At 37.1% G+C, this 15718-nt stretch overlaps 1 protein-coding gene across 1 annotated transcript; it reads right to left on the reverse strand.

Annotated features, from left to right (window-relative positions):
• Positions 1-819: 819 nt before the first annotated feature.
• LOC138879524 (secreted RxLR effector protein 161-like) lies at positions 820-1464 on the reverse strand. The gene has a single exon (XM_070159142.1). The coding sequence runs from the start codon at positions 1462-1464 to the stop codon at positions 820-822; it is 645 nt and encodes a 214-aa protein (XP_070015243.1).
• Between the last annotated feature and the right edge of the window lie 14254 nt (positions 1465-15718).

Below are 15718 nucleotides of genomic sequence, written 5' to 3' on the forward strand. Positions count from 1 at the left end.
AAATCTCATATATCATTATTTCTTGTATTCACAATGATAACTCATAAGTCATAATTGGTGCACCAGTAAATACAAATAAATGAGATTCCATCAATGATCTTCCTCTTCTTAACATTAGTATGACTGCTTTTCTAGTTATGCTCCGCTAGACCGTATCTGTGTTCATGGTCTTTTGGAAACACACTAAGATAGCTAACATTACACTAAGTCTCAAGTATCTGATCAGAGTCTCTAAGGGTACAAAATCTTGAGCTATCATAAAAGCTCTGGGTCTCGCACAACAATAAGTTGAGAATGGACTTACGTTAACTCAATTGGTCGACATTAGCACACATGGTATGAAACATATGCTACAACATTTTCTCCCTTTTCCCAAGGAGCATATGTCTTTATCCCATAAAGAATGTTGTACAAATGATATTTAGACACCATAAGTATCTAAATTTGAGTTCTTTGATCTACAATATCATTTTTAACTCGCATCTGGCTCACAAAGTAGTCTAGGTGAACGTTTTTCACCCTAATGACCTTATGTCATTGTTTAAGCGATATTCTGATTTTAAGTGAATAGCTCTCAAATTATCCTTATGATAATTTTGCTTAAAATCATGCCTCATCTCTTCACATAACTAAGATAAGGAGGCGGTTTCCTGTGTGAGAAGGCCAACCTCATATCTACTCGACATACTTATAAAAAATAAACAAAGAATGTACATAACATTCAACAATAAAAATATGTATGTATGTAAATCAACTTTATTGATAATCAAAGAATATCAGTTTGAGAACACGGGAAAATAAATAACAAAATAAAATATCTCAGAGTCTACGCAAGCCTTGAGACCTAGTGTGTCTCACAAATGCATCTCTATACAAAGGCTTGGTCAATGGATCTGCTAGCATATCTTTTGTACACACATACTTCACATTCACTACCTTGTGTCTAACCATGTCTCTTGCATAGTTATACTTTATATCTATATGTTTGGTTTTACAATGAAATTTTGGATCCTTGGTGGAGGATATTGCAGCCTCACTGTCACAGTAGACTAATACTGGTTCAGTATTTTCAGCAATATCCAACAAGTGCTCCAAGAACTTTTTCAACCAAACAGCTTCTTGTGCTACTGATGCAAGAGCCACGTATTCGTCTTCCATCGTAGATAGTGATACACATGATTGTTTCTTACTACTCCATGATATGGCCCCATCACTGAGTAAGAATACATATCCTGAGGAAGACTTCCTCTCATCTAGATCTCCTTCATGGTCAACATCACTGTATCCAACTAATCGTAGATCCTTGCCGCCTTGATAACAAAGGGCATAATCAGCAGTTCCCTTCAGATATATCATGATCCTCTTTACTGCTTGCCAATGTGCTAAACCTGGGTCGGTCTGATATCTACTTACCAAGCCAACTGCTTGACAAATATCAGGTCTAGTGCACACCATAGCATACATTAAACTTCCGAGTGCGCTCCTATAAGGAACTCAGCTCATTTTTTCTGTCTCTTCAGGAGTCTTAGGACACATATGACTTCCCAAGGTATGGCCTTTACTGATAGGAGTTTCAACTGGGCAACTATTTTGCATATTAAATCGTTCAAGAACTTTTCTAATGTAATTCTCTTGTGAGAGATACAATAGTTTCTTTGGGCGATCTCTTGAAATCTTAACTCCAAGAATATATGCAGCTTCACCCATATCTTTCATCTCAAATTGGGATGTTAACCAAGACTTTATCTCGGTTATAAACTCTTTATCATTTCCAACTATAAGTAGTCATCTACATACAATGTTAAAATCACAAACATGTTTCTTGATCTCTTGGTATAAACGCAATGGTCTTCATCCATCATGGTAAAACCATTGGATACAAGAAAATTTTGAAATCGTATATACCACTGCCTTGAAGATTGTTTGAGGCCATAAATAGACTTCAAAAGTCTATAAACCTTTTGTTGGTGGCCCTTTTCAATGAAACACTCAGGTTGTTCCATATAGATTTCTTCATCTAGTTCTTCATTGAGAAAGACAGTCTTTACATCCATCTGATGTAATTCAAGATCCAGGTTTGCAACAATAGCTAGAACCATGTGAATCGAGGTAAATCGTACAGCAGGCGAGAAAGTCTCTTCGTAGTCTATTCCTTTCTGCTGTGTATACCCTTTCGCCACTAGTCGAGCCTTAAATCTCTCAACTGTGCCATCAGCCTTAAGCTTAATTTTGAGAACCCATTTTCTCCCAATTTCTTTACGTCCTTCAAGGAGGTCAACTAGTTCCCAAACTTTGTTGACTCTCATAGACTCCAATTCATCTTCCATTTCTTTTGTCCATTTATCCTTAGAAGGGCATGAGAGAGCCTCTTTTACATTTTTAGGCTCGTTTTCTTCTTGTAGGAGCATCATAAATAGTTTCCCGCCTTCAATATCAAATCGTCGACGGGGAATCTTTTTACGAGAACCACATCTTACTTGTAATTCATCATTGTTCCCATTTGGATCAATGTTGCTCCCACTCGGATCAAGATCATAACATCTTGCTCCCACTTGGAACAAGATCTGTGACCATCTCGCTCCCACTTGGAACAAGATCCATTTGGTCACTTTCACTAAAAGTAGAAGGATTACTCTCATTCAAATCTGATGATGAAGGAGGTCTTTGATGAGAAACTAATTCATCATCTGCTAAAATTCTCCCACTCGAATTAAGTGATCCTTGTACTTCTTGATCCATTATCTCAAATAAGGTTAGGTCTTGACCTACCTTTCCCTTCTTAGGGAACTCATCCTCTAAGAATGTGACATCTCTTGATTCAAACTCAGTTACACTCCCACTGTCTTGCTGACCTATAAACACATAACCCTTTGAGGTTTCAGAGTATCTTATAAAGATACTTTTCTTTCCCCTCGGGCCCAATTTGCCATATTTGTGATAGGAATCATGTGTATAGACAACACAACCCCAAGGTCTTAATACACTTAGGTCGGGTTGTCTTTCAGTCCATAACTCATATGGAGTGATAGTAACTGATTTTGTAGGCACTCGATTAAGTACAAAGGTAGCAGTAAGCAACGCATCACCCCAGTAACTAATTGGGAGGTTAGCTTGTGCCATCATTGACCTAACCATTTCTAGGAGCGTTCTGTTTCTTCTCTCCGCAACACCATTTTGTTGTGGAGTATTTGGGATAGTCAACTGATGAACAATTCCCTTTTCATCACATAAATTATTAAACTGAATTGATAAATATTCACGACCACGATCTGTTCAAAGAGCTTTTATCTTCTTGTCTAATTGATTTTCCACTAAGCTCATATAGCTTTTGAAGCAACTTATTGCTTCTGATTTGTGGGAAATCAAATAGACATAACTAAAACGGGTAAAGTCATCAATAAATATGATGAAATAACTTACTCCATGCCTAGCCCTAATATTCATAGGCCCATAGATGTCCGAATGGACTAATTGCAAAGGATATTCGGCTCTAGTTACCTGACCAAAAGATTTTCTTGCAGATTTCCAGCTAGACAATTTTCACAAGTGGACAATTCCACATGTTCAATGCTAGAAATCAAACCTTGTTTTTCTAACCTTTGCATTCTTTGTTGGCCAATATGACCAAGTCTAGCATGTCATATGTTTACATCACTATCATATTTATGTGAAGAAACAAACATAGAAAAACTAGCATTATTATTAAATGAATCATAATCCAAATCGATAATAATTAAACCTCCGGTCACATGACCAAAACCAAATAAAGTTGAACCAAAGGTCAACTTGGCAGAATTGCCATGACAAAACAAGTCAAATCCTAACTTAAGTAAAACTGAAACTAAAATAACATTCCGGCGAATTGTTGGTGCAAAGAGAACATCGTGTAGTATTAGGTCTCGACCACCATGTAGGACTAACTTGCATGTACCGATCCCTTCAACAACAACTTTATTGTTGTTGCCTACATATATCCACTTTGCTCCACGTGGAACTCGCCGAAATTCGACAAAGACACTGCGTTCAAAGGCTATGTGGTCTGTTGCTCCTGAGTCTACAATCCACAAAAGATTAGATTCAGTTAGAAAAACAGAACTAGAAACACAAAGTTCACTAATTCGAGCATCGTGAGATACCTTTCTAGGAGGCTCAGAGCAATCTCTAGCATAGTGACCCTTCTTGTCACAATTATAGCATTTCACTTTAGCAACTTTCACACGTTTGGGACGTCTATTCTTGCCTTTTTTAGTTTTTGCTCTTTTAGCAGGCTGAACTTAAGGCGACCCTGTCTTCTTTCCCCAGTTCCTTTTCTTTGAATCACTCTTGGTTTTGGAGGTTGCTGCCATGTGCAACTCAGCTATTGGCTTTGCAGCCTCAAGTCGTTCCTCCTCTAACTCAAGGTGTCTCCGGACATCTTCCAGAGTTGTGATTCGCTCATTGTGGGTCAAATGCATTTTCATATGATCCCAAGAACTAGGTAAAGAACGTATGACAACTTGAATTTGTTGTTCATCAGTCAACACACGACCAACATCTTTCAACTCCTCGATCATATTTGTCATTTGCCTCAGATGTGTTTTCATTGAATGTTCTGGGCGTTTCTTATATGAGTCAAATTTGATCGTTAAGAATCTCAGCCTTGCAGTGAAACAAGTACCAAACCTTTTCCTCAAAGCATTCCAAAGACCCATAGCTCTTTGGTGATCCTTAAACTCTCTTAGAATGTCATCATCTAAGGTGCTCAACAACGTAATGCGAGCAATAGAGTTCTTTTTCTTCCAACTGTCAAAGGCTTCACGCTCACGCCTATGCTGAGCAGTGTTGCCTTCCTCAGGCTCATTCATGACATTGCTGATGGCCTCCAGAGCCTCTTGCTCCTCTAGCACATACTGGACTTTCAAGCTCCAGGTTTCCTAATTGTCACCATTGAGTTTCAACCCTTTGTTGAGCTCAGCAACAATGTTTTTCGAAGCAGTAGTCATTCTTTAACAAAATAAAAATTAAATGAGGATCATGTAAAAAAAATAACGCAAGGCACGATGTTCTACACATACATATTATGACACTAAGCATCAATTGATTAAGTTAATAAACACATATATTAATTATGGAGTCGAAAGTATACTATGTTCCCAATCATCGTCCAAGAATTAAAATATCATGAAAATTAACCTATTTAATTATCTAGCTAAGCGTCTTAATCATGTTTAAGACAACATAATTATCTAATCATGATTTTACAATCCCATGTGGATCATAAGTTAACAAATAACTTATATTAGCATGTAAATAAAATTAATGTCAAACTAATTAACATTTATTACATGCTATTCAAATTCACATAAAATTTATTTTAATGTTAAACAAATTAACAAGTATTGCTTATATTAAACTAATTAATATTTATATCATGCTTAACAAATTAACATAAAGCATGTGTTTGACTAATTAACAAAAGTAATGTTAAAAATAATTAACATTCCAAGCATGTTAAACAAATTAACAAATAAATATAATGTTAAACAAATTAACATTTTAAAGCATGTTAAACAAATTAACAAATAAATATAATGTTAAACAAATTAACATTACAAGTAATTGAGATAATAAAACAATTATAGTTTTATTAAAAGAATACAAATACTAAATTTTTATTCTAAAAATTAAGCCCATATGACTAATTTTATAATCTGATTTTTATTTTTTAATAAATAACGACTTAATTAGGCCATTTGCCCATTTGTCCAAAAATAATAATAATTATAATTACTATATAGCATCGTAATGGGCTTCCCAATTCTTAAATCAGTCCACTTCATAAAGAGAGGCCAACAGATGTTCAAGCCCAATTTTCAGCAAATTAAAAGAAAGAATTTTTACCTCCTATAGCAAAGGTTAGCATCTTATTTATTTTAAATAAATATTATTTAAAAAAATTATATTCTATAGATACCTTTTAAGGTTTATAGTAAAATATACACCCTATCACTTTGAAGTGAGCCTTTTTCTTTCTTCCTAATAAAGAAACCCTACGAATTTTTGAACCCAATTAAAAACCCTTTTATTTTATTTCTATTAGTCTTTTCACTAAAGACTTCGACCACACATATGTGGTGCAAGTGGACAAAACACTACATGGGTAAAAAGAGAGAGATATGCAGTAACTTGCCAAACCCTAAGGTTCTTTCATCTTCTTCAACTTGCCGCCACCAGCTATGGAGATTAAGAGTTTCAAAACGTTTTCTTTTTTCAAAACTTGGAATAGTGAGATCTTAATTCTCATCTTCCTTTATTCTTAGTCGCTGCAGCAATGAAGTACAAAACTCCATTTTTTTAAGTAGAAAGAAAAGAACTTTACTTCTCTTCTTCTCTGTTTTACAAAAAAAAAAAAACAGAACGGGCTGGACGTCTCCGAAAAGGCAGCCACCAATTGCAACAGTGAAACTCAGGCGGCTATGGGACAATACTGTTACATGTGAAACTGATCCCCTTGATAGATTTGTTCTTGTAGAACCAAAAAAAAAACTGATCCTTTTTTTTAATAATTAGTTTCAGTTATATAAAAACCGATTAATACCAGATTTAACAAAAAATCACAAATACTGATAATCTGAAAATCGGAATTGAAACCTTATCACACTGATTTAAAAAATATACTTAAATACATTGTAGATAAAATTTATATGCATTCCAATTGCAAACAATAAAAACAGATACGCATATTTGTTTTACACAAAAGACAGAACAATCTTTTATTCCTCCGAACCAAAATGCCAACTTATGACTCAGATATCAATAAAGGAACACGTTAATCTAAACACATTAGATAACGCGTAAATCGTAAAACGAGAACATATTTGTTCTTCGTGAAGCGGAAGCGAAAACAGATGAACCGTGACTGGAATTACTGGTCGGCGGTGATTGTCACGGTGTGTTGGAGCAACCCCCAATTTCACAGTCTAAACCCTAACCGAAATTGAGAGAGAAGAATGTAGAAAAATACCGCAAAATATTTTTTTTAATGTACACACTAAATATACTTATATAGGAAATATTAGGATTAACTAATAACCCTATTGGACCTTATATTATTTGACGAAGTATAACTTTAATAAGTAACATAAATATTTAGTTCAATTAGACGAAGAACCTAACATTTTTTATATTCCAACAATGACTTGTATTCACACTTGGCACCTTTCCAGAATCTTACTCCCTTCGTTCATTTTACTTGCGGAAAAGGGTCAAATATGTCTTTATATTATTGAAAAAGGTCTAATGTTACCTTTCGTTATACTATTAATCCAAATATATTCCTAACATTATACTATCGGTCCAAATATATCCCTGACATCATGAAAGTGGTACAAACCTACCTTTCCTCCGTTAACTGCCTCCCCTATGAACACATTTTATTGCTACCTCACCATTTCACCCTGTTTGCAGCTACCAAGTTCAATTACTTTAAAGTTCTATCATTATTTGGAAGACTTTACTACCTCTATTTCCTCTTGCTTTTCAAAATACGTGTTGCTTCTTCGGCCGATCGTAGAATTATACGTCCCTTTCACTTGATCTTACAATTTTGTGTTTTATTTTGTATTTTCTTGTGTTGCCGCTGAATTTGTAAGACCTATTTAGGAAAAATTTAGTAGCACTTTTATTTTAACATAAAACGTAAAGAGAGAAAAAATGGTAGCCTTCCAGAAATGTGGTTGAAGAGAAAGAAACAAAAAAAAATTAATTGTCGTGTCTAGGTTGGTTTTCTTTCTCACCATGGTCAATTTTGAAACCTTAAACTAGTTTGTCTGTATCTTTGCTTAGTTTTTTATATAAAACAAAATGCATTTTCGTTCGTATAAGCATGAATTTTGAATAGCAAAATCAGAATTTTCTCGGTTCACGTTGTTTCATATTATTTTTAGCTGTTAGCATTTCTTTTGATATAATTTGTTTGTATATCTATGATATGTGATTTTCTTCAAATGAAAAGGAAAGAAAGGTTGTGGGGAAGGGATGAAAATGGGAGTATAATGGTGATGTAGCAATGAAATGTTGTCATAGGGAGGCAGTTAACGGAGGAAGAGTAGGTTTGTACCACTTTTATGATGTCAGGGATATATATTTGGACCGATAGTATGACGTTGGGGATACATTTGGACTGATAGTATAACGGAGGGCAATATTAGACCTTTTTCAATAGTATAGGGACATATTTGACCCTTTTCTGTTTTACTTGTCCATAATATATTTTGTACGTCTCTTAAGAAATAATGAATAAAATGCGTATTTTACCATAAAAACTCATAATAATAGTAATTTTGAGAAGTCTTGAGAAATGAGTAATTAATGATAAGAGTAAAATATGAAAAAAAAGATATAGTCTTCTTTTGATTTACTAAATTTGACAAGTAAAAATGAAAATATATTTTTAATATAATAGACAAATAAAAGTGAACGGAGGGAGTATATCCTAATAATGACTTGCATTCTCATTTCTCACTTGACACCTTTCAAAATGTCGAACAATTTCAAAGTGATGCCTCGTTCGTTCAGTGTGAAATTTATAATGTGAAAATACTAGTATATCTTTGCTATCTCTTGACGATCACAAATTAGAGCAAAAAAGAAAGAAAAAATTCACTATGAAGTCTCAAATTCAGGGATGAAACTGATTCTTTCGGAGAAAGTTTTTACTTTGTTTCTGTCTCCCTTTTTTATTTATTTAAAACTCGTGAAAATTACTAAGTACTTACATATCTGGAAACATTTACTGCCAATAAGTACCAACTCCCGAAATAGTATTAATTCGGGATGCATACCAAATATTAGTGACAATACCAAACTACACAAAAAAATTTAGCACCGTTCAAGTAATTAACATCACAAATTTTAGTGGACCGTTAAGAGCATCAAATGAGTAGTATATAGAGCATTAACAACGGAAATATAATACTTCCCCGTCTCATTTAATTTTATGTGATTTTATTTAACTGGGCAGAGAATTGAAGAAAAAATAAATATTTTTGAGGTTTTAAACATATTTTGACATTGATGTAATTAACTTTAATACTTATGAAACTTGAGACATGCCAAATATTACTGTAACGATCCGGCCAGTCGTTTTGAATATTTTAGTCATGTTCCCCTATTTATTATCTCCTTTATGTTATATTGTGGTTGTGTGACTTGCCGGGCTGATTGGTTAGTTTCAGGTGAGGTTCGGAGTGAATTGGGACACTTAGACCCAAAGTTGGAAGCTTAAGTTGAAAGAGCTGACCGAATTTGACTTTTGTGTAGACGACTCCCGAATGGAGTTTTGATGGTTCTGATAGCTACATATGGTGAATTTTGGACTTAGGCGTATGTCGGGATATTGATTTGGAGGTCCGTAGGTCGTTTTGGCTTGAATTGGCGAAAGTTGGAAAGTTGAAGGTTTGGAAGATTGAGAAGTATAATCGAGAGTTGACTTTATTGATATCGGGTTCGAATTTCAGTTCCAGAATTTGGAATAGATCCGTTGTATCAATTATGACTTGTGTACAAAATTTGAGATCAATCGGAGTTGGTTTGGTATGTTTCGGCATTAGTTTTAGAAGTTAGAAGTTCATAAGTTCATTAGGCTTGAATCGATGTTCGATTCGTGGTTTTGGTGTTGTTTGATGTGATTTGAGCCTTCGAGCGAGTTCGTATCATGTTTTAGAACTTGTTAGTATATTCGGACGGGGTCACGGGGGCCCCAGGTGTATTTTGAATTGAGTTTGAACTATTTGTTCTTAAATTGAGATTACTGATTTCTGAGTTTTTGGTTTTCTTCATCGCGTTCTCGAACGATATGCCGCGATCGCATAGAGTCCTTAGTGACTGATAATTTTTGCTCTTCACGTTTGTGAAGTCAGGATTGCCATCGCATAAGTTGGGGTGCTTGTGCATCACAAACGCGTGCGTGGGACCGCGTTCGCGTATAAGAAAGGAGAGGTAGTATGGAGGCACGCGTTGTTCATCGCGTTCGCGTGGCCTTGACCGCATTGCGTAGCCGCTGGATGACTAGCCATCACGTTTGCGGCTGATATCATGCGATCGCATAAGAGGATTTTGTAGGCTGGAGTGATTTGTTCTCCATGATCGCATTTGTTTTTCCGCAATAGCGTAAGTAATAACTAGGCAGCAGATATTTAATTTCCAAATCGAGGGTTTTGTTCTATTTTTCAACTTTTGAGTTAGATATCTCGGTTTTGGGCGATTTTTGAAGAGATTTTTAAGGAGTTGATCAGGGTAAGTGATTTTGATTCGGATTTGATTATTATATATGAATCCATCATTATTTTTACCATTTAATTATTGTTTTCAGTTGAAAAAACTAGGAACATTTGTGAAACTTCATAAGCTATATTTTGAGGATTTGAAGGTCGAATCGAAGTCGGAATTGAATAATTTTAGTATGGTTGGACTCGTTATTGAATGTGAGTTTAAATTTTGTAATTTTGGTAAGGTTCTGAGATGCGAGCTCGGGTTTGACTTTTTTATTTTCTTTAATGTTTGAACCTTTATTATCCGGAATAGTTCCATATGGTTTGTATTTATAGTATAAAGTTATTTTGGCTTGATTCGAGCCATTCAAAGTCGAATATTCGCGAAAAAGACATACTAGTGGATTGAGTTAGCTTGATTGAGGTTAGTTTCTTGCCTAACTTTGTGTGAGGAAATTACCCCTTAAGATTTGAGTTGTTTTGTATCATTTTTGGTACGTGAAAGCTGTGTATGCAATGTGACGAGTGGATACACGGGCTATATGTGGTAATTGACTGATTTAAGCTATGTAGTTTCATGCCTTTAATCGAATTGTCATAACATGTTATATCCATCATCGTTAATCTATCCTTACATGATTTATTTGACATTATTAATATGTGTCCCATCTCTTACTTGTTATTTGCCCTCTCATGTAAAGTTGAAGTTGCTATTTCCTTATTGCCTTGTTAATTATTCAACTGTTGAGTTACCTTACTTGAAGTTGTTATTTCTTGGAATATTTTATTGTTGAGTGTTAGTGTTGAAATTGTAAAAGTCGTGATCATGTGGAGGGAAAGTTGTAAATTGTTGAAATGTCATTCTTATTGAGCTATTCACTTTCAGTTGCTATTGTTGAGACCCTGGTACACATGTGGTTGAGCCATGAGCTATTTGTTGTGGAAATATTGGTATTGTTGATTTTTTTGGCAAGTTGTGGTACTTGGGGACTTGAGGTGCGAGTTGTGATATTGATACGCATGTGGTGGTATAAGGATAGGGGTTGATACACATGTGGTGAGATAAGGTGGGCTTGATACGTGTGTTGCTATGTCACGACCTAATCCTCCATCCGTGAGATGTCTTGACGGTACCTAGTCTCTACGACTAGGTAAGCCTAACATTGCGGAAATAACAAAAATAAAAGCAAAACTCCAACAACTAACTGCAACAGATAATTAAATAACTGATAAAAAAAATACCGCTCGGCATGTACAAGAACCAACACTCAAGTATACACAGTATTTTTCCAAAACCCGGAACATCATAATCCACAAGCTACAGAAGAAAACTAGTATCTTTATACTCCAGAGTCTAAGAAAAAGTACGGAAAGGTAAATGGCATAGGAGGGGATAGAGGGGACTCCGAGGTCTGCGGATGCGGCAGATATACCTTGAGATCTCCAAACTGTCACTGCTCACTGATGATGTGGCTGATAAGAAGTACCTGAATCTGTACATAAACATGTGCAGAAGAGCAGCACGAGTACACCACAACGGTACCCAGTAAGTGCCAAGCCTAACCTCGATCGAGTAGTGACGAGGTCAGGTCAGGCCCTACTGGTAAATGTAAAATAAATAGGGTAGAGAAATATTGCATTGTAATAAGAGACTGGAATTAACAAAGAGGAAAGCACAACAATTAACAGTACACCGCACAGGGATAAAATAACAGGAGATCTCCCGAGATACCGTCTCGTAGTCCCAAAAGTAAATATGTAAGGAGATCTCCCGAAGTACTGCCTCGTAGTCTCAAAAGTAAATGTGCAGGGAGATCTCACGAGGTACCGCCTCGTAGTCTTAAAAGTAAATGTACAGGGAGATCTCCCAAGGTATCGCCTTGTAGTGTCAAAATAAATGTGCAGGGGATCTCCCGAGGTACCGCCTCGTAGTCCCAAAAGTAAATACACAGCTCAAACCAATAAGTACAATAATTAATAGCAAGAAATCTATAGTTAAGAGTGATATGTATCAAGGAAAACATGAAATAAACTAGGCATGCTGTAGAGAGTTCAAATAAGCAGTTAAAGCACGTAGACATGCGATATTAAACTAAACATGATAACTACATATGCTGATATAACTCAATTAAGATGAAAACAGGTTACTACTCAGTAAAATCGATTTTTTACAACAAATAGCCCGTGTTAGCACTCGTCACCTCGCGTACACGACACTCACATAACTCAACAGTACCAAATCCTAAGGAAATTTCCCCCATACAAGGTTAGGCAAGCCACTTACCTCGAACCAAAGCTCAATCAATCAGTAAGAATGCCTTTTCCACGATTTTTTGACTCCAAATGGCCTAAATATAGCCAAAAGCAATTACATACTATAAATATAGCTATAAGAAACTAATCTAATTAATGAAATCAAGGCTTAAGCAAGAAATTAGAAATTCGCCCCAAAAATTTGACCCGGGCCCACGTCTCGGAATCGGGCAAAAGTCACAAAATATGAACAACCATTCACTCACGAGTTCACTCGTACCAAAATTATCCAAATCCGATGTCAAAATCCAAATCAAAACTCAAAAACTTAGTTGAAGAACTTTCCAACTTTTTCCCAAAATTTTCAACCCAAATCCCCAATAAAATGATGGAATCAACTATAGATTAGTGGAATATAACCATAAATGAGTTAAGAATCGTTACCCAAAATCTTCCTTCGAAAATCTCCCAAATTATCGCCCAAATCCGAGCTCTCAAAGTCCCAAAATTAAAAATGAGATAAAACCATCGAATTTCGCCCTTTTCGGCCCAACAATTTTGCTTCTGCGGGTTTCCAGTTGCACCTGCGGAATTTCCATCGAAGGTGCAGATTCAACTTAAAGTCAAATATTCCACTTTTGCAGACCAGGGTTCACACCCGTGGGCTTGTTTCTGTGGAGGACCTTCCGCTTCTGCGACTTTGCCCTAGGCCGCCCCTTTCTACTTTTGCGGTCACTTCTTTGCATCTGCGGATGCGCAGATGCAGCTCCCTTTTCGCACTTGTGCCCCCAGCTGGACCAAGTCAGCCTCGCACCTGCGGCGAGAGGCTCGATCCTGCGAGTTCGCATCTGCGGCCAACCCCACCACAGGTGCGGTGACACCAGAACAACAGTGCTTCAGCAATTCTTCCAACTCCCAATTTGGTCCGTTAACCACCCAGAATCTAACCGAGGCCCCCGTGACCTCAACCATACATACCAAAAAGTCCTAAAACATAATACGAACTTAGTCGAGCCCTCAAATCACATCAAACAACGGTAAAAATATGAATCCAATTCAAACTTAATGAACTTTGAAACTTCAAACTCCTACAACCAATGCCGAAACCTATCAAATTACGTCTGATTGAACCCAAATTTTGCACACAAGTCATAATTGAAATTATGAACCTACTCCAACCTACAAAATTGGAATCCTACCTTGATATCAAAAAGTCCACTTCCAGTCAAACTTCCCAAAAATTCAACTTTCGCCATTTCAAGCCTAATTCAGCTATAGACCTCCAATTCACAATCTGGACATGCTCTTAAGTCAAAAATCACCCAACAGAGCCAACGAAACTCCATTCCGGAGCCGTCTTCATATAGTTCTAACTACAGTTAAAATCCTAAGACGTAAGCTTCTGTTTTAGGGACTAAGTGTCCTAAAACACTCCGAAACCAAAAACAAAACCTCCCGGTAAGTCACATAAGTAGAAAAAGCTACGGGGAAAGCAGTAAATAGGGGATCGGGCTATTACTCTCAAAATGGCCGGTTGGGTCGTTACATCCTCCCCCTTTTAAAATAATTGTTCATCCTCGAACGAGCATAGAAACATACTTGAAGTGGTGAAAAGATGAGGATAACGGTTGCCCATATCATGCTCGGTCTCCTAAGTCTCCTCCTTAACTCACTGACCCCTCCACTGAACCTTCACTGAAGCAATGTTTTTTGACCTTAACTTTTAAACCTGTCTGTCCAAGATAGCCACCAACTCCTTAACATAATATAGATCCTTGTCCAACTGGACTGAGCTGAAATCCAGCACATGAGACGGATCATTGTGATACTTTCGGAACATAGAAACATGGAATACCAGATGGACTCCTGCTAGACTAGGAGGTAAGAAAAGTTATAAGCAACCTCCCCAACTCGCCAAAACACCTCGAATGGGTCAATAAGCCTTGGGCTTTGCTTGACCTTCTTTCCGAACCTCATAACGCCCTTCATGGGCGAAACCCAGAGCAATACCCGCTCTCCAACCATGAATGCAACATCATGAACCTTCCGATCTGCATAACTCTTCTGTTTGAACTGGGTTGTGCGAAGTCGATCCTGAATCACTTTTACCTTCTCCAAAGCATCCTGAACCAAGTATGTACCCAATAATCTAGCCTCCCCGACTTGAACCAATCCATTGGAGATCGACATCGCCTACCATATAGAGCCCCATACGATGCCATCTGAATGCTTGACTAATAACTGTTGTTGTAGGAAAACTCCACAAGTGGAAAGAACTAATCCTAAGAACCTCCAAACTCCATCACACACGCACAGAGCATATCCTCCAGTATCTGAATAGTATGCTTGGACTGTCCATCCGACTGAAGGTGAAATGTTGTGCTCAACTCAACCTGAATACCTAACTCATGATGTACAACCCTCTAGAACCGTGATGTAAACTTTACCCCGGATAGAGATAATAGATACTGGCACACTATGAAGCCTGACAATCTTGCGGATATACACTCGAGCCAACTACTTGGAAGAATAAGTATTTATCACATGAATGGAATGAGTTGACTTGGTTAGCCTATCCACAATCACCCAAACTGCATCAAACTTCTATTGAGTCTGTGGGAGTCCAACAACAAAATCCATAGTAATCCGCTCCCATTTCCACTCCGGAATCTCTAACTTTTGAAGCAACCCACCTGGCCGCTGATGCTCATACTTCACATTCTGGAAGTTTAGGCACCGACTTACATATTTCACTATGTCCTTCTTCATTCTCCTCTACCAATAATGTTGCCTCAAGTCCTGATACATCTTTGCAGAACCCGGATGAATGGAGTACCGCGAACTGTGAGCCTCCTAGAGAATCAACTCACGTAATCAGTCTACATTGGGCACACATAGCCTGCCCTGCATCCTCAATGCACCATTATCTCCAATAGTGACCTCCTTAGTATCACCGTGCTGAACCATGTCCTTAAGGAAAAAAGATTGGGAGGGGGGGGTTATCACACTGACACTCCTTGATACGATCATAAAGAGAAGACTGGGAGACCACACAAGCCAAAACTCGACTCGGCTCAGAAATATCTAATCTAACAAACTAGTTGGCCAAGGCCTGAACATCCAATGTCAATGGCCTCTCTGCCGCTGGTAAATATGCTAAGCTCCCCAAACTCTCCGCCCTGCGACTCAAGGCGTTAGCCACTACATTGGCCTTC

This window comes from Nicotiana sylvestris, chromosome 10 (assembly GCF_000393655.2).
Source record: "Nicotiana sylvestris chromosome 10, ASM39365v2, whole genome shotgun sequence".
Lineage (NCBI taxonomy): Eukaryota > Viridiplantae > Streptophyta > Magnoliopsida > Solanales > Solanaceae > Nicotiana > Nicotiana sylvestris.